General features: G+C 38.4%; 1 protein-coding gene across 3 annotated transcripts in view; it reads left to right on the forward strand.

The window, feature by feature from the left end:
- The window catches only part of crebbpa (CREB binding lysine acetyltransferase a), a 55834-nt gene that overhangs the window by 26051 nt on the left and 6277 nt on the right, over positions 1 to 23506 (forward strand). The window contains exons 3-25 of one of the 3 annotated variants that reach the window (XM_077226755.1): positions 4362 to 4526; positions 4615 to 4858; positions 8394 to 8507; positions 9894 to 10148; positions 11618 to 11711; positions 11819 to 11956; positions 12924 to 13041; positions 13148 to 13316; positions 13565 to 13627; positions 13740 to 13852; positions 14230 to 14409; positions 14517 to 14753; positions 16244 to 16390; positions 16737 to 16917; positions 17547 to 17665; positions 17796 to 18035; positions 19196 to 19284; positions 21396 to 21476; positions 21622 to 21678; positions 22135 to 22212; positions 22311 to 22378; positions 22862 to 23012; positions 23316 to 23462. In XM_077226755.1, coding sequence (XP_077082870.1) covers positions 4362 to 4526; positions 4615 to 4858; positions 8394 to 8507; positions 9894 to 10148; positions 11618 to 11711; positions 11819 to 11956; positions 12924 to 13041; positions 13148 to 13316; positions 13565 to 13627; positions 13740 to 13852; positions 14230 to 14409; positions 14517 to 14753; positions 16244 to 16390; positions 16737 to 16917; positions 17547 to 17665; positions 17796 to 18035; positions 19196 to 19284; positions 21396 to 21476; positions 21622 to 21678; positions 22135 to 22212; positions 22311 to 22378; positions 22862 to 23012; positions 23316 to 23462 — 3248 coding nt within the window. Of the gene's footprint in view, positions 1 to 4361; positions 4527 to 4614; positions 4859 to 8393; positions 8508 to 9893; positions 10149 to 11617; positions 11712 to 11818; positions 11957 to 12923; positions 13042 to 13147; positions 13317 to 13564; positions 13628 to 13739; positions 13853 to 14229; positions 14410 to 14513; positions 14754 to 16243; positions 16391 to 16736; positions 16918 to 17546; positions 17666 to 17795; positions 18036 to 19195; positions 19285 to 21395; positions 21477 to 21621; positions 21679 to 22134; positions 22213 to 22310; positions 22379 to 22861; positions 23013 to 23315; positions 23463 to 23506 lie in introns of all 3 variants that reach the window. The other 2 variants (XM_077226754.1, XM_077226756.1) reach the window with 2 other exon arrangements.

Genomic DNA, 23506 nt, shown 5'->3' on the forward strand with positions numbered 1-23506 from the left:
TAAGTATATAGTACATATTTTATCTGTATTGTTTTACAAAGTAAGGAAAATAATGTTTAAGTCAAGCTTTGATGCCTTTAACAAAATAATAATCACAGTCTCTTCCCCACAGTGAGGCATACAGATACAGTTTATTGGTAATTTGGCACTGTTTTTTTTATTATTATTTTAGTATCGGATCGGATCGGTATCGGCCAATACTGAGTCCCAGGTATCGGAATCGGTATTGGAGGCAAAAAAGGTGGATCGTGCCACCCCAAATATATATATATATATACTTTTTAACTACAATTGTTCGGATCTGATCTGCAATGCGCCGGGAACTATGTCGTCACGTTGAAAGGTCACACTCGAAAAAAAAAAATGTTTAGGTTTTAAAAGATTTAAAGACCTATCGTTTCGCCAGATAAGACTCTCCTCCTCAGCTGCGATCGTGCACAGTCGTTTCAAGCACTTCAAAGATCTTTGAAACTGCATTAATTTGGACTTCAAAACGCTGGTTACCATTGAAGTCCATTATTCGAAGAAAAACCCAGAAATGTTTTCCTCAAAAAACTGATTTTCTCTTCCATTGAGGAAAGAAAGACATGGATATCTTGGATGGCATTGGGGTGAGTAAATTATTAGGAAATTTTCATTTTGAGGTGAACTAATCCTTTAATTGTTGACTGAAGGATTATTATTGTTAATTAAAACTAAAACCATAAACATTTTAGTTAAAGGGTAACTAAACACTAAAACAACTTTTTTTAGTTAATGATCTGTTAGAATGGAGCTTCATAAATTCTGTTCATTGATTCCAGTGAATTTTTTGACATTTGGGTTTAAAGTGTCTTAATTCTACAATATATGGTGTAAAAACGTCTGAGTGCTGCCCTCTTCAGGTTGAACGGTGGCTACTGCAGTTGAATTTTCCTATTGGATGTTTGCGGTGGTTCGTGACGCAGCGGTTGTTGGTGACGTTGAAGGGTTCCATACAAAGAGATGCACCTCAGGTGCACGCCCCCCTCCGCTGGGTTCTGCCCACTTTTCCAGCATTTTTAAAATATTGCCAGTAGGTGGAGTCAGGCTCTGACCACAGGGTTCCCGCGGATCCTTAAAAAGTCTTAAAAAGTCTTAAATTAGATTTTTAAAATTTAAGGCCATAAAAAGTCTTATAAAGTCTTATTTTTACTTATGAAAGGTCTTAAATTTTAGATGACACTTCGACTTAGACATATCTAAATGTTTTCCAAATTAAAACTATCTAATTAGCGTAGTATTATTTTTTATTATTCTATCTTTGTGGATTTGCTTGTTCACGTGACAATTCGCATCACATTCGCGGCCGGCAGAATAACGTCTGTCTCCTGCACGCGAGACAGGAGAAAAGAAGAAAGTTGGCAAATATCAGTTCAGTAGTAAGTTCATTCTTTGTGCGTAGGGGTGTGCGATCTGTATTGTCTACTATGATATTGTAATCATTGTTTTAACGATGTACGAGGCACTGTGAGCTGACATCGCATTTGTCTCTCGTGCTTTCACTGCGTGATGTGTCAGTGCGTGATGTGTCAGATAGGTAGGCCTATGTCCCCAAATTAGTTTTTGTCTTATATTTATATTATGTTCTTATATTAGAATATCACATCAGTAAGAGTGCCGTTTTCCCGTGCACAAGTGTGATATTTTGTTATACAATAGTTAAATTAAAAATAAATTAACATTGTGAGTTACTTTTTAGACACCATATTGACAATATTATTTGTTTTCCCTTTATTTCGCTGACGAGAATTTCAAAATGAAACCGTAGCAGAGTCTAATGCAACAGACACCGATGATTTCTTGACTGAAATCCACGTTTTAAACGAGTCATTTTAACGATTCAATGAACAATCACTTGTTTCTTTCCCGAATGAATCAGCCGTTTGAACAAATCGGTTGAATGAATGAATGAATCCCTCAACTCGCTTACGGTATTAAGACAGTGACTTGCTGCCGCCTACTGGCGGTTTTAGTTTCATATTTAAAGTACCCTTTAATTAAAACGTTAAAATTAGAAATCATTTCATATTTAAATATTGAATATGGATTTTTTTTAAACTATCTCATAGCTTTATTTATGCAATTGTAAATGGAGTGTAAATAATAATGCCTCTTCTGATGCTGCTTCTGTGTCACCTCTGAACTGCAAAGATGGATTTTGATTGAATGATTTAATTTGACTGGTAACGGTGGTACTGTATAATTATTGTGTAATTAAGTATTATTGTATAAATAAGTATAATTACTGTATAATTTAATTTGAATAATTTGAATGTTAGTATTTTACATAAAAGGTGATGCATAACTCTAAATAAGTTTAGAAAAAATGTCCATATATAGGTGAAAATGCCCCTGGAAATCAATTTAAGGTGGCAAATATTGCACGTTAATTAATCATTTCTGTCACTGCTGTGAACTGACCACTGCATAGAATATGAAAAATATGAATATCTTCGTGAGTCTGCTGTCAACAACAGGCCTAAACCAGCCATTGCACCAGCACAAAAACACAATCAGTAAAATATCATCTAATTATTATCAACAAAACGTTTAAAATATCGAGATATATTTTTGTCAATATTGCACACCCCTAATGTACGGTCTTAATTTTGATTTCTTCAAGTCTTAAAAAGGTCTTAAAAAGCCTTAAATTTGACTTTAAAAAGTGTGCAGGAACCCTGTGACCAGGGCCCGTATCCCTAAAGAATTTTTGTGCAAAAATGGCTCCTAGCGGCCAAATTCTAAGAAAATTCTCAGAGTCATGACGTTTTCTTAGAATTTCCCCTAAAAGTGACAGGAAAATCCCAGTTAATATAAAAGCTATTCCTCAAGATTCCTAGCGCTTAAAAGGGCTCCTAAGGCGAGAGGAAATAAAGAAATAAAAAATAATAAAAGTTATATAGACTATATAAAAATACACCAAAATTTCTAACTAAAAAAACATTACAAATATTAATAAAAGACTAATCGTATCGCAGTGATACTAAAATAACAGAATTGATTGTTTTCATTATCGATTAGAATATTCATATTGAGATATACTAAAGGTTAAATGTAAGCGTTATTAAATTAAGGAAGTTTAAAGGTATAGCGGAGGATCTTTCCGAATTTTAGAGAAGACTAGCTCTCCAATTTTTTTTAAAAATGCACATGCGCAACACTCTATTTGCTCCCGAGAGGGAACGCCTATTAAACGTGTTGAGTGACCGAGGACTCAAGACATGGTAATCAATGGAGAAGTAGCTTGTTGCATTTGTGTAATAAATACTATGGTGAACACATTGTAATTATCGAAAATGAACACACAATTTTTTAGAATATTTCAGCGTGATACCATTTACCATTTGGTCATAAGGCTACTTTAGACAAATTGAGATGTTTACCGTGTCTACGCGATGCATGACTTGTGCCAGGGCTAGCATCGCTAATCATAGCTTACATTAACTTTTACTAGCAGTGATTTTAAATGGATTTCACCAAATAGCAGGACAAACTTTACCTGTCTAGTAGAATCTTCGTGACTGCGGCATCAGTGGGAAGCCCAACCTGTGCTTTTAGCGCACGCTAGCGTGTGAAATATTCACCCAAAATCACTCTGGTCTTGTTTCTATATTCTGCGGCCTTTCTCTTCTTATCATACACTACGTATACATTTTTTCTCTTTCGACCCTCGGCCATTTTCAAAGGAATGGCTGAAACAGTAACTCATCACACATAATACACCTGAAAGTGCGCATGCGCAGAACGAGAAAACTACATTGGGACGAGCACGTACGACGGCCTTACGTAAACATATCACCAGAATGATTGACACTTAGGTGGACAAATAGTATAGGCTACCCACCCGGAAAAAGAAAATCCTCCGCTATACCTTTAAGTGAGCGTTTGGTGAAAATCTTAACTGTAAAAAAGGAGAAATGAACGCTCATATTGAAACCTGCCTGATAAAAAAAATCTGTTAGGGTGCAGGGACATTTCGGCAAAATTTTGTGGACCGAAAAGGTCCATTGTTGTCAATAGTGTGGTGTTGTATGAAGCACAGCTCACACAGAAGTCATTTTCAAACAAACTGGTTTTATATAATACTTGATCGCATTGATTCCTGTTGAAATGGCTGGATTTGACCTGCGGAAATGCACTAAACAATTCTAAATTATCCTATACTACAATAACAAAGATCCTGAAAAACTCTTCACAATGCTCAAGGAATATTGGAGAGATCTTCCTTAGCGAAATCAAATTTTGTGTAGTTTACCAGGTGTAATTTTCTACATGAGATTCTGTCCGGAACTTATGATGACTCATCTGGAATGATGTTTCCATTTTTCTTTCGTTTGTAGATGGGCATGGCAGGTGGCAACAGTCCGTTTGGTCAGTTCCAGGGTGGAGGGCAACAAATGGGCACGACTGGCGTGAACGCTCAGAATAAAGGCGGCCTTCCCAACAGCCTGCCCCCATTTCCAGCTGACCTTAAAGGAGCGACGGTCACCAGCGTGCCAAACATGGTGAGTTTCCCATCATGCACACAAACTGGATGGAGCTTGCAGGCCAAAGTTAATTCTGTGATGCCGTCGCTGGTTCTCTCGCCCGCAGCCTCAGCAGCAGCAGGTGTCGGTGGGGATGGTGGCAGGTCAGAGCGTGTCCGCAGGCCCCACGGCCGACCCGGAGAAGCGCAAGCTGATCCAACAGCAGCTGGTTCTGCTGCTCCACGCCCACAAGTGCCAGCGGCGCGAGCAGGCCAACGGCGAGGTGCGAGCCTGTGCCCTGCCCCACTGTAGGACCATGAAGAACGTCCTCAACCACATGACACACTGCCAGGCCGGCAAATCCTGCCAAGGTGAGTCGACATTGAATGAGTGTCACTCTCTGCTTTTGACCACAACATGAAAACTTGTGCCGATGGTGTTACAGAAGGGCGATATTATAAAGTTGCTAAACAGAGGTGGCAAGAATAGATAGCAGACAGTAAACCGTGAAAATGTTTACTAAAGATTGGTTGAGAATGTTGTTCTAAAGTATTACAAGATATCTATTTCTTTGCTAATTTATACTAATTTTAGTAATACCATATTCATTAACAGGAATTAATATGTTAACTTATAAACAATAAAATTATTTATTAAATGATTAAATTTATATGTAATATGTTTGTGTTTATTTATATATATATATATATATATATATAAATAAATAAAGTGCACATTTTTTATCTGGTATTTTATACAAATTAATGAAGAATTAATAATTTGAAGAATTACATGCATTGAAACAAAATATTCATTAATTAAAATGTTTATTTTCATGCATGTATACAATATTATTTTCATATAACATGAAATTTTATTAAAACAAGTTCAAATCTTAAAAAGGAACAAGTTGGGTTTGGAACAAGGGTTGCGTGGAGAATGATTTTCGTGCAGAAAGTTTGTGTGTGTGTGTGTGTGTGTGTGTGTGTGTGTGTGTGTGTGTGTGTGTGTGTGTGTGTGTGTGTGTGTGTGTGTGTGTGTGTGTGTGTGTGTGAGAGAGAGAGAGAGAATCCATTGAGGTGTGTCTGCTGTATTTTGTGGGTTGAGGTGTGCAGTAGCAGACAGCTTTAACCTGCATTCTGTGCTCTGTTTAGTCTCGACGAGAGCGGTAATGAGATGTTTTTTGTCCTGATGTGGGGTTTAGAGCATTGTGTGCGTCAGACTATGCTGCAGCTCTATACCAAGCTTTTCAATAACATCCGATTTAATGGCACATTCGAAAGTAGCCCCATTGAGGTTTGTAACCACCACAAGAAAGGATGTCAAATATCACATTTGTGCACTTTCATAAGTTTATTTCTAGCCTAACACTTTTCGTTTCACAACTAGTAATGTTTTATTCTCACAAACAGGGAGTTTCCAGAGCAAATGTTTTGCTCGGTCTCAAATATAACAGTCCATTTAGAGAGAAACTCGTGCTTTTATGGTATAATGCTGTAAAAGGAGTTGGCAAACGGCACGAGAGGGCTTGCAGTGGCCCGATGCTTTGCCCTTAGGGCTGTAATTGTTGTTGGACCCGGAGCACAGGGCTTCATTTCAACTCAAACGCAAGCGTGGTGCCAAACGTACCCTCCACGCTGCCAGCTCATTTCCTGTCGTTCCCTGCCCGCGGTGACACCCGTGTCTCTCTAGAACCATCATCATCGTTATTCTTGCACCTCATTCAAAACAGTAAATCACAGCAGCAATAAATCATTGTCTTGATCGCTGTGTATGATATAAAAAAAGAAACTTGACTAATTATAATTACTCAAACACTTAACACCACTGCTTTAAAAATACGTGAGGAATAGCGCCTGAATTTCATTTTGGAAAATCGGGGGGGAATTCCCCCCTTAGGTGATTCTATGCATTTGTGTTTTTACAATGGGGTCACTTTGTTGCACACAGCACAAGGAAGCTTGATTTGAAATTCAATTGAATTGAATTTTACAAAAATAGACAAGTAAACAAGAACAAAAGAAAAAGCAGAAGCACAAGTAAATACAATAAAATAAAAATACAAAGGAAACACAGAGTGCTTTAAGGATTTAATTTTGGTCCAGCAGTATTCAGGTACAGGAATACTACAGAAATTGAATAAATTGTCATCCAATATAATGATACACATGCATTATTTCTTTACTGTTTACATTCACGTCAAGACATCACCGACTGTTTATGTGAGTACTTGCTAGGGGTGTCCATGGTTAACCGATTAACCGTTAAAAATTGCGTAACCGAGTGAAACATTTTGCTCGTTTAAGTGGCGTCAATGGCGTGCATTGAATTTAGTTGTAATACATTTTTGCACCGCCAGAGCGCTCCCAGACATTTGAATTGTCCACAAGAAGTTCACTTTTCATAATTTTAAGGCCGTAAATAGGCTTTCATTTCTCAAATAGTGTAATGTCTTAATTTTAGTTTGAATAGGTCTTAAATTAAGGAAAGACGAGGTGTATTCACCTTGCTGAGGGGGATGTGATGAAAGCCTGGAGTGGAGCGAAAGCACGTTCCTCTCTCCACTCTAGCATTCTGTAATCACTTCGCTAACAGTCCACTCCTGGTTTTCAATTCCCGCTCACAGAAAAAAACTAACATGTAAAAAGACCGCTTACAAGTAAACATTTTTTTAATAGTTGGTTGGGATGAGTAGCCTAACTGAGTAGCCTATTTAATTGGAATATCAAATAGGTTGTGCGATTATTTAAAAAAAATCTCCATCTCCATGTTTTCGGTGCTGACGCGTTCATGTAATGTAGCCTGGGTTGCGCTGCCAATAACCTAAAAGCTCTCAAAAAGAACAGGCAAAAGTAATGATTATGAATATGTCAAATATAGCAAGGAGACATTTTAATTGTTTCCAGGCTCACTCAGCTGGAAAGATGAAGTTGACAATGCTGATTCGCGATCTTCGCAGTGAACGCGCCAGAGAGAAATGCACTTTTCATACGGATTACATAAGCAGAGAGCAGTCTGTATTCTTTCGTTTTGAATTGTTGTGTTTAAAAGTAGAGATTTCAATATAGATTTATTTATCAGGTCTGTGAGACAACTAGGCTACCTTATAGCCTACGCTGAGTTTCGGAATTCGTTTATGAGATGAGCTCCAGTTCACGTGCCGGCGGCTCCGTATTATCTAATGTCTGCTATATTTACTTCTTATTTCCAGGTAATTGGTTGATGAAACATTGATTAAAATTAAGATACAATTAATACAAAACGAAATTCACTTTAAAGAAAGGCTTTGTGCATTCTGTTTGAGGTCTCTGTGAAAGTTTTAGTGCCGCTTCCAGAACTGCCACGTCCAATTGTTTGTTCCATATAAATGCGAATACGAAAAATAAAATAAAATGAATATTTTATGTTCTGGGGAGAACTGACCCTCCTTCATTTGGCAGTAGTACTTTTGGTTTGTGCAGTGTAATTCACAGAATTAGGTAGCCTAAAACAAAATTTTGCCACCTAAAAGTTAAAGATGTTTTGTGCAGTTATTAAAGGTGTTAAAAATGAACTACCCCTTTCTCGTGTGTCTCTATCTCGGGGTTGCGGTGCGTACACTATGGTTAACCGAGTATTAACCGCTAAGGGCCTCGGTTAACGGTTAATGAAAAACTTGAAAACGTGCAGCCCTAGTACTTGCCAAGATGGGCATTTTGACAATTCTGTGCATTTATGACCGTTTAAGTGCAATAATTCATGAAAAGCACTTTGTGTGTGTTCAGTCGAGTACTACTGAATGCTTTAAAATCACGTCTGTGTGTGTGTGTGTGCGCGCGTCTGCTGCGTACAGTTCCTTGAAGACCTGCTTTCCCACAGGACCTTTTGTACTTTGGCTCAGGCTTTCTTCTCTCTCTGTCTCTGCAGTGGCTCACTGTGCTTCATCGAGACAGATCATCTCGCACTGGAAGAACTGCACGAGACACGACTGTCCCGTCTGCCTCCCGCTGAAGAACGCCAGTGACAAGCGCAACCAGCAACGTGAGTCTTTCCTGCGGCAAACATCCGCCTCTTCTTTACTTCACTGCAATATCAAATAATTACGCGCACAGTTAATAATTCTGTATTTTATGTTTATTATTATTTATATATTTATATTACTCGATAATACTATTTATGTATTATAGTTGTAATTCATTTATAAAAAATGAAATTTTTGCTTGAGAATTATAAATTATGAAATAATCCAAAACTGCCTTATATTTGAGTTTCTGTAGTAGTTTCTAAAGTAGATTTGTCAGATTCCAGTTTAGTAGTTCAAAATTAATTACATGTTTCAGACACTTAATTACATGTTAATTGCCATCAAATGAGAATGTTTTATAGTTATAATTTAAATTAAATGCAATTTTTTTTTATCCACCCAAGTAAGACTTGATATCTTTATATTTCATTTCATAATTCCTTTTGTTGAGATTTAAGATTACATTTATTTGAATGAATGAATTATAGTATTTATTTGAATTAATTATTGAGAGAGATGAGAGATGCGTGTGTCAATTACCTGCGTCTGTTCAGCGTTTCTCTCTTTCTATTAATAACGAAGCTGTGAGTTTAATTACTTCAGAATAGCCGCTATTTTATTACTAAAAGTCGCGGGACAGCGTTGATAAGATTCTGTGCTCCTGAATTTTTCTGTGTGCGCACTGCAACCTCTGTTCTTCTACAATTAAGTGCACTACTTTTTGACAAGCTTTAAACAGTATCCAAAACATTACTTTTTCCGACTCATGCTTTAAACATTATCCATTAAAATAGTTGTAATCAATGTTTATATTTGTCCACAGAGCTGTTTGTCCATCAAGCATTTAAATGTTTAGATCAAAATTCAGAATTAGAACAAATTCAGTTGCATGGTGTTTTCTGGATATGTAAATATTCAGTTGGAATCTGTGAGGAAAAGTGCATGAATGTTTTATGTGGCCCGTGTATGTGTGCTGAGGAGGAGGGGCTCGAAAGATGAGGAGAATCGTGCCGCCCCGCTGGCTGAGTGCGCCGGTGACTCATTAAAATCTCACGCTGTTACAGCTCCAGCAAACCTGAAAACTGCCTCTCCCTCTTCCAAGCGTCTCTCATCATGACCCGGAGAGTGTGAGGCTGCTAAAGTGTTTGTTTTTGCACTGTGGGATTTACATGTTGGAGAGTCTGCGTTGTGATATTTCTTCCTCATGCAAATGGCGTCTTGGACTCACTCCCCTTCCTTTCTACTTTCCTCATTTTTTTCCCCCACAAATAATGTTTTCTTCCAGATGGCTGTTTGGCAGGTTTTGATTTTTTTTTATATATATATATATTTTTATATCTTGTTTGAAATATGCAGACGTCGTCTTCCCAGAAGGCTTCTAACATCTCTTACCTGCATTACAGCAATGCTGAGTCCCCCCAGCGCTGGTTTGCAATCCCCCATCGGGTCGGTCGGCACGGGGCAGCAGGCGGCGCCCGCTCTACCCAGCTCCACGCCCATCGACCCCAGCTCCATGAAGCGGGCATACGCTGCCCTCGGCCTCCCCTACAGCAACCAGAGCCCCACACAGACCCAGTCCCCTGCACAGACGCAGGGCCCCGGGCAGCCGACTGCACAGACGCCACATCAGCAGCAGATGAGACCCATCAATGCGCTCGGTAAACACTTAATTTCTTTATTGTAAAGAAATAATAATAGTAGTATTAATAGTAGTAAATGGTAGTGTGTGTGTGTGTGTGTGTGTGTGTGTGTGTGTGTGTGTGTGTGTGTGTGTGTGTGTGTGTGTGTGTGTGTGTGTGTGTGTGTGTGTGTGTGTGTGTGTGTGTGTCTGTGTGTGTGTGTGTGTGTGTGTGTGTGTGTGTGTGTGTGTGTGTGTGTGTGTGTGTGTATACATGTATGTATTAGGGCTGTCACTTTTGTGAAAAAATCCTGTTCGATTTTTGAGACATATGTGTTCATTGAATCGATTATAAAATCGATTTTTCCATGTCTAACGACGTTTCCATTTTCAACACCAAATATTGGCAAATCCACAGACAACTAACAGGCATTAGGACGAACGTAAAGAGGGCGCTTGAGACGCGCACAAGTCAGCAATATTTCTGATGATTTATTGGCGTGAAGTTTTTTGCACAATGACAAACAGGAGTGCAGCATTCAAGGATTGAAATTAACCCCCTTCAAATTCGGATAAATTGAACCTTGGCGGGTAACGCTGTCATATCACGAGCCAATTTGGCAGGTTTCTATGTTTACCCACTTTGCTGGGGAAGTTCGTGTAAGCCAAATCTGCGTGGATTTAGCGCAAATACGCAACTCGTGAGTCCTCGTGATATATTAAATACAGCGTATTGCGCAGAATCTGCGCATTTCTGGCTTGCTTGAACACACACGTCACTAAGCAACAAATAACGGCGCCCTTGTTCACTTGCACTGAAGTAATAGCGAATATTAAAAAGCATTTGGTTAACAGAAAAGACATTGTTATTTTCCAACATCCTACATGTTCTGTGTACTGTATTGATCTGTCTATCTAAAAAACATTTTTGGTTAAAAAAAAAGGCAGTTAAAATCGATTCTCTATTTTCGTTTTCGAAACTTGTGTTGGTTGGTCCGATCGATTGTGCAATCGATTTTCGAACGTAAAGTGACAGCCCTAGTATGTATGTGTATATGCACACACACACACACACACACACATATATAGTGTATATATAAAAATATATTAAATTAATATATATATATTTATAAATATATATATATTTATAAAAATATATATATAAATGTGTATATATATATATATATATATATATATATTAGTTTATATAAAAATATAATGTGAACAATTTAATATTGAATATTATTTTTATATATATATATAATTTTTTTTATTAAATTATTACAAACAATGTATTTAAATGATTTTGTAACTTTTTTGTTTTGTTTTTTGGAAATTTAAATGTTGATTTTGCCATTGCTGCTGATATGGTGTCAAATCATAAATGAATATAATAAATTAAAACAAGTACATATATATTGTTAAAATATATGAAATTTGTATATAAATGATATTTAAACTATATATAGTATATCATTTATGTATATTTATATATTGTTTTTTGTCAAGGGGGTGGTCAGTTGAACCAAATCGGCGTCCCGACATCAGAACAGTCTAAGCTGCTCCCAGATGGCACCATGTCGTCAACACTTAACTCTAACAAGTACGACACGGACACGCACCAACCAAAACACACCCCAGCTCTTATTTGCTACAAATGTATGTTTTAAATCTGTTTGCTAACTAAGTCTCCTGATTCCCCTGGCGCAGTCAGCTGATGCCGGACGGCACTACGATAAGCAGCATGGGTAACCTGCCCACAGCGGCCCCTCTGTCAGCCACCGGTGTGAGGAAAGCCTGGCACGAGCATGTCACTCAGGACCTCCGGAACCACCTCGTACACAAACTGTTAGTACAAGCTGCTCTTGCACTATATAGATTTTGTCACACTTTAGTTTAGGGTTCAATTTTCACTATTAACTATGACTTTTGTCTCAATAAACTCATAAATACTGCTTATTAATAGTTAGTAAGGTAGTTGTTAAGTTTAGGTATTGAGTAGGATTAAGGGATGTAGAATATGGTCCTATAGAATAAGGCATTAATATGTGCTTAATAAGTACTAATAAACAGCCAATATCCTAGTAATATGCCTGCTAATAAGCAACTAGTGAGAATTGGACCCTAAACCTAGTGTAACCATATATTTTATAAAATTTAAATCTTTTTGCTCACCAAGGCTGCATTTATTTAATAAAAAATGCAGTAAAAACGGTAATATTGTGAAATATTATTAGTTTAAAATAAGTTTTCTTTTTTAATATATTTTAAGATGTCATTTATTCCTGTGATCAAAGCTGAATTTTCAGCATCATTACTCCAGTATTGCACAATAACAATTCATCAAATAATTTAACAAAAAAATGGGACAGGAGACATGTACAAGCAAAATTATTTAATTTATTTGAATACAAAAACTGTGCTAGGTTTTTAAATATTTCTGTTTATTTGATAATTATGGAATTATGTATATTACCATTGGATTAAATGCACTATGCAGTTTATTTTTATTTAATATACACCATATTTTCTGAAACCTCGAGCCTGTAGAACAGTGCAACAGCGCCACGTTTTCACTTTGAAATGTGTAGCAAATCATCGCCTATTGAAGTTTAATATTCACATTGAGCCATATTGCGATTCCTGTTTCCGTGACCAAGTTTAAGACATCTTAAATAAAATAAAATAAACTTCAGCTATATAATTTATGTATATTTTAAATTGAAACAATGCCCTGTTGATCCAGGGGTATTGTTCTTTGTAATAAGTAACTTAAACTTAGAAAAAACATAGTTTTGAACTCTGTGTGTTTTAGTGTGCAGGCCATCTTCCCTACGCCAGACCCCGCCGCCCTGAAGGACCGCCGTATGGAGAACCTGGTGGCGTACGCACGAAAAGTGGAAGGGGATATGTACGAGTCTGCCAACAGCAGGGTGAGCGCAAACCAACAGTCAAGCTTACACCTCATCCTAAAGGCGGATAAAGTGAAATTCTTCGGTACTGTTGATTTTAATAATGTAGTCTGTGTGTGTTGTACAGGACGAGTACTATCACTTCCTGGCGGAGAAGATCTATAAGATACAGAAAGAACTGGAGGAGAAGAGAAGGTCTCGATTACAGAAGCAGATTATTAACCAAGCACCCATGACCGCAGCGGGACAACAGCCACCGGCCCTCAACCAGCCTAATGTCATGGGACCTCGGCAGAGTGAGTCATAGAACCCTACATCTCTCATTTATGCTATATTATCACCAAATATAGGATTCAATCGTTTTGTCAAATGGGGAAGAAGTTGTTATACCCTATGCGAGTACGTTTTAGTCCAATGTGATAACATTAATTAGCAGGGAGAAAAAACTCTTTCGGTTTAAAATAACCTGAACACAACATGAGGTTTAAAAACGCACAAACTTTGCCAGTTTTCTGATCTCATTTTGTCTCGTCCTTCTCTTCAGATGGACCCGTGCCCATACCTAATGTGACAAATCAGATCATCAATCGCTTACAGACGTCTCATGGTACTTCGCCAGTCCCATTTGCCGCAAATCGTGTCTGGGAAACACATTTGTTTTCTCAACTTGAAACAAAAAACTCTGCGTTATCAATCTTGTGTGATGTGTTTTCCAACAGGGATAAATCCATTCAGTGCAATGCCCAATGTGCCGATGTCTCAGGCTCCCATGGCAACCCGTGCTGCCTCTCCGATAAACCATCAGCAGATCAACATGAACCAAGTCCCTACGGTCAGTCTTCAATTCTGGCTCCTTGCCCAATCAATCAATCAATAAAATGTTATTTATATATCACTTTTCCAAACAAATCAATGCAGTTCAAAGTGTTTTGCAGGAGGCAAGAACAAGAAATCGACGCTAGGATTAAAAATAAGACCCAATAATAGATAATAACAATAACATTAAAAGTTAAAAGCATAAAATGGAAAATCAATAATGATAATAAAAAAACGGGATATGAGTAATGATTAATTTAAACATGTACTAAAGTTAATGTACTATTACAAGAAAGCCTCACTAAAAAGGTATTTTTCATTTAGGTTTAAAACTTTCGATATTTTCTGAACACGCACCTCATTGTCTATTTCTCGCCATTTTTTCTTTTTCAGATAAATATGTCTCCCACGCGAATGCCCCCAACGCAAGGCATGTTGGGAGCTCACGCTGGGAACATGGTGGCGCAGACGGCCAACCAGACGCCGTTCATGGCTCAACCGCAGTTCCCTGCCAACACCAATGCCATGAACGTCAACATGGGCCAACCCAACGCGCAGGCGGCCGTTTCACAGGTGCACACATGCACTCACGTTCCTAAAGTAATCATTCCGCATGCCGATTCCCCTCTTAACAAGTTTTGTCCCTGCTTGTGTGCGTGCAATCTCTCCTTCCCCAGCAGCAGCCGAACGCTAACCTTCCCCTGAATGCACTTGGGCCCTTGGGCCCCTCACTAGGCTGCCCCGCGCCCCCTCAGGCTCCACTCCGCGCCACACCACCCCCCAACGCCACCGCCAGCACCACTAACCTGCCAGTAGCACTGCAGCCCAGTCAGGCCTCCACACCCAACCCCGCCCCTGCTCAGGGCACCCCGCCCCACATGCAGCCCCAGGCGGAGCTGCCCCTCCCTGGAACACCGGTGAGACCCCGCAGAGCCGTCCTCAAATGAGCGTGACAAAACCTAGTGAGCTGCCCCACATAGGCAGCATCCTGACCCAAATTAAACCTTATATCCAACTCATACAGGACATGGACAGAATATTTTTAGGCACCATACAAATCGCACCTCATATGAAACTAGGGCTACATGATTTGGGGGAATTAATTGCGATTTTCTTTTTTTCCACGCCCTTCTTTATTTTTTTTTAATTTAAAATGTGTTTTGTTTTGAAGAGGCCAGGTTTGAAATGCTTGTTTGTAGGGCTGCACAATTTGGCCCAAATATTTGTGATTTATACATCAATATGACTATAAAACAATACATTTTTACTATGGAAGTCAATGGGATCTATCAACTGTTTGGTTGCCCACGTTCTTGAAAATATCTTCTTCTGGCTTAAGCAGAACAAAACAAAAAACTTGAGGGAGAGTAAATAATGACAGAATTTTCATTTTTGTAACAACTATATCTTTAATATCTTTATTTTCAAACGGTAAACCATCAAGCTTTTATTTTGGTCAATTTATAGCACTCTTTGGTTACATTTTTCAGTCAGCTCAACTGCTGCATGATTTTGGACGAAAGCCAACTGTGGTTTTGCATCACGTCGCATGCATCCAGGCCAAAGGTTGCTCTTGAACACTCTGCAAAGACTACAACCAATGGCCAACTAGCAAGTACGACCTCCGCCTGCGTGAGAGGATATAACTCCATACCAGCAGGTGGCAGTAGTTGTTTTTCGTTTCATTCCTTATTCAAGAAGGGAAACCTTAGCTTAGAGGTTAGGACATAAAGCAGTGCTGGTTTACCTCTCTACTATCGTTTACCATCGTTTGCTTGCTTCGTAACTTCCGTTTGTCTTTTTCTGTACTAGTTCACTAAGCCAGTCAGAACAGCCAGTCAGGGTGATACCTGTCACCGACATGCTTCGCTACCGATTCAACATTATCAGTTGACCAAAAAGTCTAACTACTGCTGATGATGCAGAACACATTGGAAAAAAACTATTCCGACAGACAATCATTGAAGGTCTGACATTGGCCAACGGCTTGGTGTGTAACGCCCTTTAATGTTCGGTAACTTTTGCAGTTATTCGGCAAATTTTTGTGGCCGAAATCCAGTCATTTTAATAGCATGAAATCGAGAAGGTAAAAGATTTCCCCATGCAAATTTCGCAACGGGTTCAAGTCATTCATACATTCGCCTGTGTTGACCAACACAAATCTGCTTCATACATCACTACAAAATAGAACATGGACCTTTTGCCCGTGAAATTTCGCCACCTTTAGGGAAAAAGGCTCAACTTTGACCTCAGTAGGCCGCTCACTAGGTTTTGGAACAAAGTTATGTTATTGTTATCAAGCAAAACTGTCATCTGCCAAAAATGAGACGGTAATTTTTCAGTTTTAAGAAAAAATTCAAATAAAAATGTTTTAAAGGCAGTAAATCAGACACTCTCTCTTTTTCAGAGTGGTGAAAACCGTGTACCCACTCCAGCATCAGCAGCCAGCGCCGAGCTGCACTCCCAGCATGCCGTACCTGACGTACCGCACAGTGACACTAAAACAGAAGAGCAGGACTATGACATAAGCATCAAAACAGAGCCCAAGATGGAGGTGTGTATTATAGTTATATATGGTTGTGTATGTGTATTGTATTTTATTTTCAGATTTCTGAATAATCATGTGAGCCTCAAGACTGGAGTAATGATGCTTAAAATTCAGCTTTGAATCACAGGAATAAGTTACATTTTAAAATATATATTCAAATAGAAAACGTAACATTGTAATTTTTCACAATATTACTGTTTTTACCGTATTTCTGATCTAATAAATGCAGCCTTGATGAGCACTTTTCTCTTTAAAAATGATGACTTAAAAAAAATGTAACAATCCCAAACTTGAGAGTGAGACACTTGGCATGAGAGTGTCAGATTCTGATGATTGTTCTGGTCTCTTTTAGACGGAGGATGACACAGGCTCCCTATTGGTCAAAAAGGAGGAGCAAGATGGGTTGGAGGCCAAGCAGGAGCCAATGGAGACGGAAGACAAGAAGATGGACTTGAAAACCGAGACCAAAGAGGAAGATGAAAGCAGGACAAACGGCACAACGTCCTCTTCACCGCCCCAGTCTCGCAGGAAAAGTATGAACCTATTTCTCTATTTTTCTCTTCTGTGAGCTCTACAATTCTCTGTCCTTGTAGTTTTTTTTGTTGTTAGTTTCATTAAAGATACCATATTATGCCCCTTTTCAAAGTCTTCGTTTTGTTTTTGGGGTCCACTAGAAGAAGAGGTTTTCAAGCTTAAATGTTCAACAATGTTATTATTTTTCACATTTTCTCAATTGTTGCAGCTCCTCTCTTTCCAGTCTGTTAGTAACGTTCGGTTTAGTTTCTGTCTCTATGAAGCCCCTACTTCTTCTGAAAAGCACAATGTTCTCTAATTGGCCCACTTTGGCCATGTTGGGAAATGTCACGCCCCTTACTATAACCATGAGTTTCAACACACTACTAACTCAACCGAGCCTCGCCTATGCCTTGGACCAAAATTATTTAAATGAGGAATATTGTGACATGTTTGTTCCCGGAAGAAAGACTATAATTTCAGGGAGTTCGGAAACTGAGCACTTATATAGAGAATAACTCTCTCTGGAGTGACTTTGTGCTACATTATGCACTAAAGAAAGTTGTGAATGTGAAAAAGTATAATAGGTCCTCATTAATCTTTTGTCTGTCCCTGTCTGTTGTGTTTCCTGCTCTCTCTTTCTTCTCAGTCTTTAAGCCAGAAGAATTGCGGCAGGCATTGATGCCGACGCTGGAGTCTCTATACAGGCAGGATCCAGAGTCTCTGCCCTTCCGACAGCCTGTGGACCCAACACTTCTGGGCATCCCTGTGAGTCTTAAATACATATGTGCTTACACCTCTGTGAAATGACTGGAAAATATTTCTAATACCCAAGTGTGAAAACTCTACGAGTACATATTTGACTGCATTATGAAGGCGTTTCCTTTCCTGCCTTAAGGACTACTTCGATATCGTGAAGAACCCCATTGACCTGTCCACTATCAAACGCAAACTAGACACGGGTCAGTATCAGGAGCCCTGGCAGTACGTAGACGACGTGTGGCTGATGTTCAACAACGCGTGGCTGTACAACAGGAAGACATCGCGCGTGTACAAGTACTGCTCTAAACTGGCTGAGGTGTTCGAGCAGGAGATCGACCCGGTCATGCAGGGCCTCGGTTACTGCTGCGGGAGGAAGGTGAGATGATCACTGACTTTCAGCTTCGATTCTGTTGTCATATTAATTCCGCTGATAATAACAGCGGTAATAATAATGTGCAAATTAATGTATTATTGAATACAGAACTGAACAATGCCACTATTGTCTTGTAATAGCTGCTTTACTGCAGAATTGAAGGTTTGCATATCTGATGCTGTTATTTTCCTGTTATCTCTGTTAAGCTGCTTTGAAACAATCTGTATTGTATAAAATGCTATATAAATAAAGGTGACTTGATTTTTTAATAAGTCGTAGTTATATTGCTCCTCTGTTATTAATAATAATTATAAATGTGCTAATAAGTGTGTGTGTTGTATAATAAATGGTTATGTGAAATTTTGTATTGTTTAGTAAATGGTTGCTTTATAATATCTTCACAGAAATAATTCATAAGAATTATTATAAAATATCAATAATGTGTAATAATAATGTGCAAATAAATGTGTATTAAATATATAATTGTTTAATAAATTATCCAATAATATTTTTCCACAATACTAATGTGCAAATAAATGTATATTAAATATATAAGTGTATAATAAATGGTTATATAATCATTTTGCATGACAATAATGATAATAGTATATGTGCAAGCAAATGTCTAATAAATATTGTATAAATTGCATGATAAATGGTTATACAATATCTCTCCACAAAAATAATACATTTATATTATTTATAGTAAATGAGTGTGCAACAATCTCTCCACAAAGATTATAATAATAATGATAATAAGTAATAATGGGGAAATATACTATTAAACAATAACTGCAAAAATGTCAAAAGGCAAAATATTTGGATTTATGGAAACGTAAAAATAAAGTGGATATCTAACACATGCAGTTTTTGACATGCCGTTATTTTCTAAGCATGTTATCCACATCAGACATTATCCAGTTTTGTCTATTAATTAAGTCGTTAATTTTGCCAACATAATTTTGATTCAGTTTTTGTGGCGCAAGTAGTAGTAATACAACAGTAGTTCAATTATTGTCATATCTTCAGTGCTACTGTTGAAGTACCTCCAGTATTTTGATATTAGATGGTCAACTGACTCATACTGGTTATCTGTACACAAACTGACATAAACAGGATTTTCCATTCATGTTTCTAAACTCTTTTCTCCTTTCCTCCAACAGTACGAGTTTTCTCCTCAGACACTGTGTTGTTACGGGAAGCAACTGTGTACGATACCCAGAGATGGCACTTATTACAGTTATCAGAACAGGTGAGACGACACACTTACCATTCCTTGTGGTAACATCCATGTTGTCAACAGCCTTAGGATACGTTTAAGAGGACACTTGCAATTCAAGCAGACGTGCTCCCTGTCATGTGTGGTTTTTAGTTTTGTGTGTGCAGGGTTTGGCAAGGAGCGATAGCTTTTTTTTTTTTGATTCGTCAGATTAAACACTGGCATTAAACCTCCCTGTGTGGATATGTGTACGCTAGCATAGTTTACTCTCAGGCCTGTTCACATGTACAGGTCCTTCTAAAAAAATTACCATATTGTGATAAAGTTCATTATTTTCCATAATGTAATGATAAAAATTAAACTTTCATATATTTTAGATTCATTGCACACCAACTGAAATATTTCAGGTCTTTCATTGTTTTAATACTGATGATTTTGGCATACAGCTCATGAAAACCCAAAATTCCTATCTCAAAAAAATAGCATATTTCATCCGACCAATAAAATAAGTGTTTTTAATATAAAAAAAGTCAACCTTCAAATAATTATGTTCAGTTATGCACTCAATACTTGGTCGGGAATCCTTTTGCAGAAATGATGAAAAATGAAATCTTCATCTCCATAAAGCTTTTCAGCAGATGGAAGCATGAAGTGCTCCAAAATCTCCTGATAGCTAGCTGCATTGCTGCCCTTGATATAAAACAGTAGACCAACACCAGCAGCTGACATGGCACCCCAGACCATCACTGACTGTGGGTACTTGACACTGGACTTCAGGCATTTTGGCATTTCCTTCTCCCCAGTCTTCCTCCAGACTCTGGCACCTTGATTTCCGAATGACATGCAAAATTTGCTTTCATTCGAAAAAAGTACTTTGGACCACTGAGCAACAGTCCAGTGCTGCTTCTCTGTAGCCCAGGTCAGGCGCTTCTGCCGCTGTTTCTGGTTCAAAAGTGGCTTGACCTGGGTAATGCGGCACCTGTAGCCCATTTCCTGCACACGCCTGTGGACGGTGGCTCTGGATGTTTCTACTCCAGACTCAGTCCACTGCTTCCGCAGGTCCCCCAAGGTCTGGAATCGGTCCTTCTCCACAATCTTCCTCAGGGTCCGGTCACCTCTTCTCGTTGTGCAGCGTTTTTTGCCACACTTTTTCCTTCCCACAGACTTCCCACTGAGGTGCCTTGATACAGCACTCTGGGAACAGCCTATTTGTTCAGAAATTTCTTTCTGTGTCTTACCCTCTTGCATGAGGGTGTCAATGATGGCCTTCTGGACAGCAGTCAGGTCGGCAGTCTTACCCATGATTGCGGTTTTGAGTAATGAAACAGGCTGGGAGTTTTTAAAAGCCGCAGGAATCTTTTGCAGGTGTTTATAATTAATTAGTTGATTCAGATGATTAGGTTAATAGCTCGTTTAGAGACCCTTTTCATGATATGCTAATTTTTTGAGATAGGAATTTTGGGTTTTCATGAGCTGTATGCCAAAATCATCAGTATTAAAACAATAAAAGACCTGAAATATTTCAGTTGGTGTGCAATGAATCTAAAATATATGAAAGTTTAATTTTTATCATTACATTATGGAAAATAATGAACTTTATCACAATATGCAAATTTTTTGAGAAGGACCTGTAATTGCTAAACATTTGATGGCATACTCACTCTCAACCCCCTCCCCTTTTCTCTTTCTTCACGGTTACTCAGTTTGAAGTCTCCAGCCAGTCTTAATTTATTGGCAGTTGTAATATTTGCACTGGCACATTTATGAGTTTTTCTTTTTCCTGCAAATTGCCTGCTACCTCAGAACAAGCTCCCTTGCGCCCCCTGTAGCAAAGAGCATGTCACTGGCAAACAGACACAGCCACTCACTCTACACTCACATCCACTGAATTTGGTCTTTTTTATGTCAGCATTTGGCAGAGTTTCCACTTATTCTTAGTTATATACATCCTGGCATTAACTTTTCTCAGTTAACTCTTGGAAGCATTCACATTACATTTGTACTGTCATATTCAACAGGCATTCAGGGAATAACCATCATACCAATGTTAATAAATAAATCGCTCTTGTGTGAATCGCTTGTGCACCTGCATGTAATTCCTAAAGTGATTAATGACTCCACTTGTGTTTATTGTGACTTTATAGGTATCATTTCTGCGAAAAGTGCTTCAACGAGATTCAGGGTGACAGTGTGACGCTTGGAGATGATCCTGCTCAGCCACAGACGTAAGTGATTGTTCCCCTTCTCTTTTAATAGTTATATTCAAGCTTTGTTTAGGAGATTTTATGGATCAAGAATCCAAATTAATCTTTTTTGAAACCTTTGAATGTTTTAAATGTTCAATCTTTATCTGATCTTCTTTGAATGCAGCATGATCTCTAAACACCAGTTTGAAAGGAAGAAGAATGACACGTTAGATCCTGAGCCGTGAGTAAATGCTAAACTTTGTTTCCCAGAATTCCATGAGGCAGCAATCAACACACTATCAAGTAACACATGCTCTAATAGAATAGCCGTATGGTCGGTATTGCCTCATACTGTTGTCCGCTCTGGATCGTTACACCACATTGTTTCTGCTCAGTGGCGCCCCCTGTTCTAACAACATGGAGCATACAAACACTCCCACCACACAAACGTAGCACTAACAGTCTCCAAGTATCAGTATTATATCCTAAAGTTGTCCAAGTCCACACCTCCTACAAAGGCGCAATTGCATTGGCCTGCTTGCAAATGCGTAAGAACTGGAGGAAAATAATCCGAATGATGTTTCATCTTAACTACCTGCACTTGCAGTTAGTGATTACACATTCAGACACTTGCCAAAGTGAAACCTGCAAGAATACAGAGCTTATATCCCCCATTAATCAATTTTCCTCTTCTCAGGTTTGTTGAATGTAAAGATTGTGGGCGGAAGATGCATCAGATATGTGTCCTGCATTATGATGTCATCTGGTCTTCTGGGTGAGTTTTAAAGCACCGCAGAGTGAACATTGTTGCTTTGATATCGAGTCTAGACACAATGTGGGAAATCGGTACTAATGAAGTGTTTCTCTCTGCAGTTTCATCTGTTCTAACTGTTTGAAAAAGAGCGGAAAATCGAGAAAAGAGAACAAGTTTTCAGCAAAAAGTAAGTAATGGGTCTGTTCATGTAATGCATTAATATTAAATGAATAGTTCACCCTGAAAACTGAAAATGCTGTCATCAATTACTCCCCATCATGTCGCTCCAAACCCGTAAGACTTTCGTTCATCTTTGAAGCACAAATGAAGATATTTTTCATGAAACCTGTGAGATTTCTGTCCCTTTGAAAGTCCATGCAACCAAAACTTTGACGATTAAAAAAAGTTCATAAAGACATCGTAAGAGTAATCCATATAAATAGAGCGGTTTTATCTTAAGTCTTCTGAAGATATTTGATTGGTTTAAATAATGGACATATTTAGCCTTAAACACTGATCATCGCACACACAAAGCACATCAAATATGGTAAATGGAAGCTCAAATTTGCATGTTCCATTAACCATATTTGATGGTGAAATCTTTCAGCTTTCATTAAAAACTATCCCTTTAATATTGTTTTTGTGCTAAATGTTGTCGTCTTCAATCCAGGGTTGCAGACAACACGGTTAGGCACGTACATAGAGGATCGGGTGAACAAGTACTTGAAGCGACAGAACCATCCGGAAGCTGGAGAGGTGTTTGTGCGAGTTGTAGCCAGTTCAGACAAGATGGTAGAAATCAAACCTGGCATGAAGGCCAGGTAAATTTAACCTTGCTTACCTTTTATTTTCCTATAAGCCAATCTCACAATATGGTGTTTTAACCTTCAGAAGATCCTTCAGAGGGCAAGTATGGATGCCAAATCCAATCAGTTAACTGATTTGGTTGCTCTGTATTACTGTGTTGTGTATAGAAAAAAAATATTGTGATAGACTTATTTGCCTGATCAAAGTTTCACCCGTTTCAATATTGGTTCATTAAGCAAAACGGTGATTCTATAGTGGCGTGTTAATATTTGTTCTTTGAAAAGGTAAAGGTGGCTTAATCCCCTGTTTCGTTTCAGGTTTGTAGACACAGGAGAGATGTCAGAGACCTTCCCCTACAGAACCAAAGCACTTTTCGCCTTTGAGGAGATTGACGGAGTGGACGTGTGTTTCTTCGGCATGCACGTTCAAGAGTACAGCTCTGATTGTCCTTTCCCTAACACCAGGTAAACTGTTACCCAAGTTATTTAGCGAAAAACAGATACTTAAA

This window comes from Siphateles boraxobius, unplaced genomic scaffold, assembly GCF_051911475.1.
Source record: "Siphateles boraxobius isolate OS27281-9 unplaced genomic scaffold, OSU_SipBor_1 13, whole genome shotgun sequence".
NCBI classification, from domain to species: domain Eukaryota; kingdom Metazoa; phylum Chordata; class Actinopteri; order Cypriniformes; family Leuciscidae; genus Siphateles; species Siphateles boraxobius.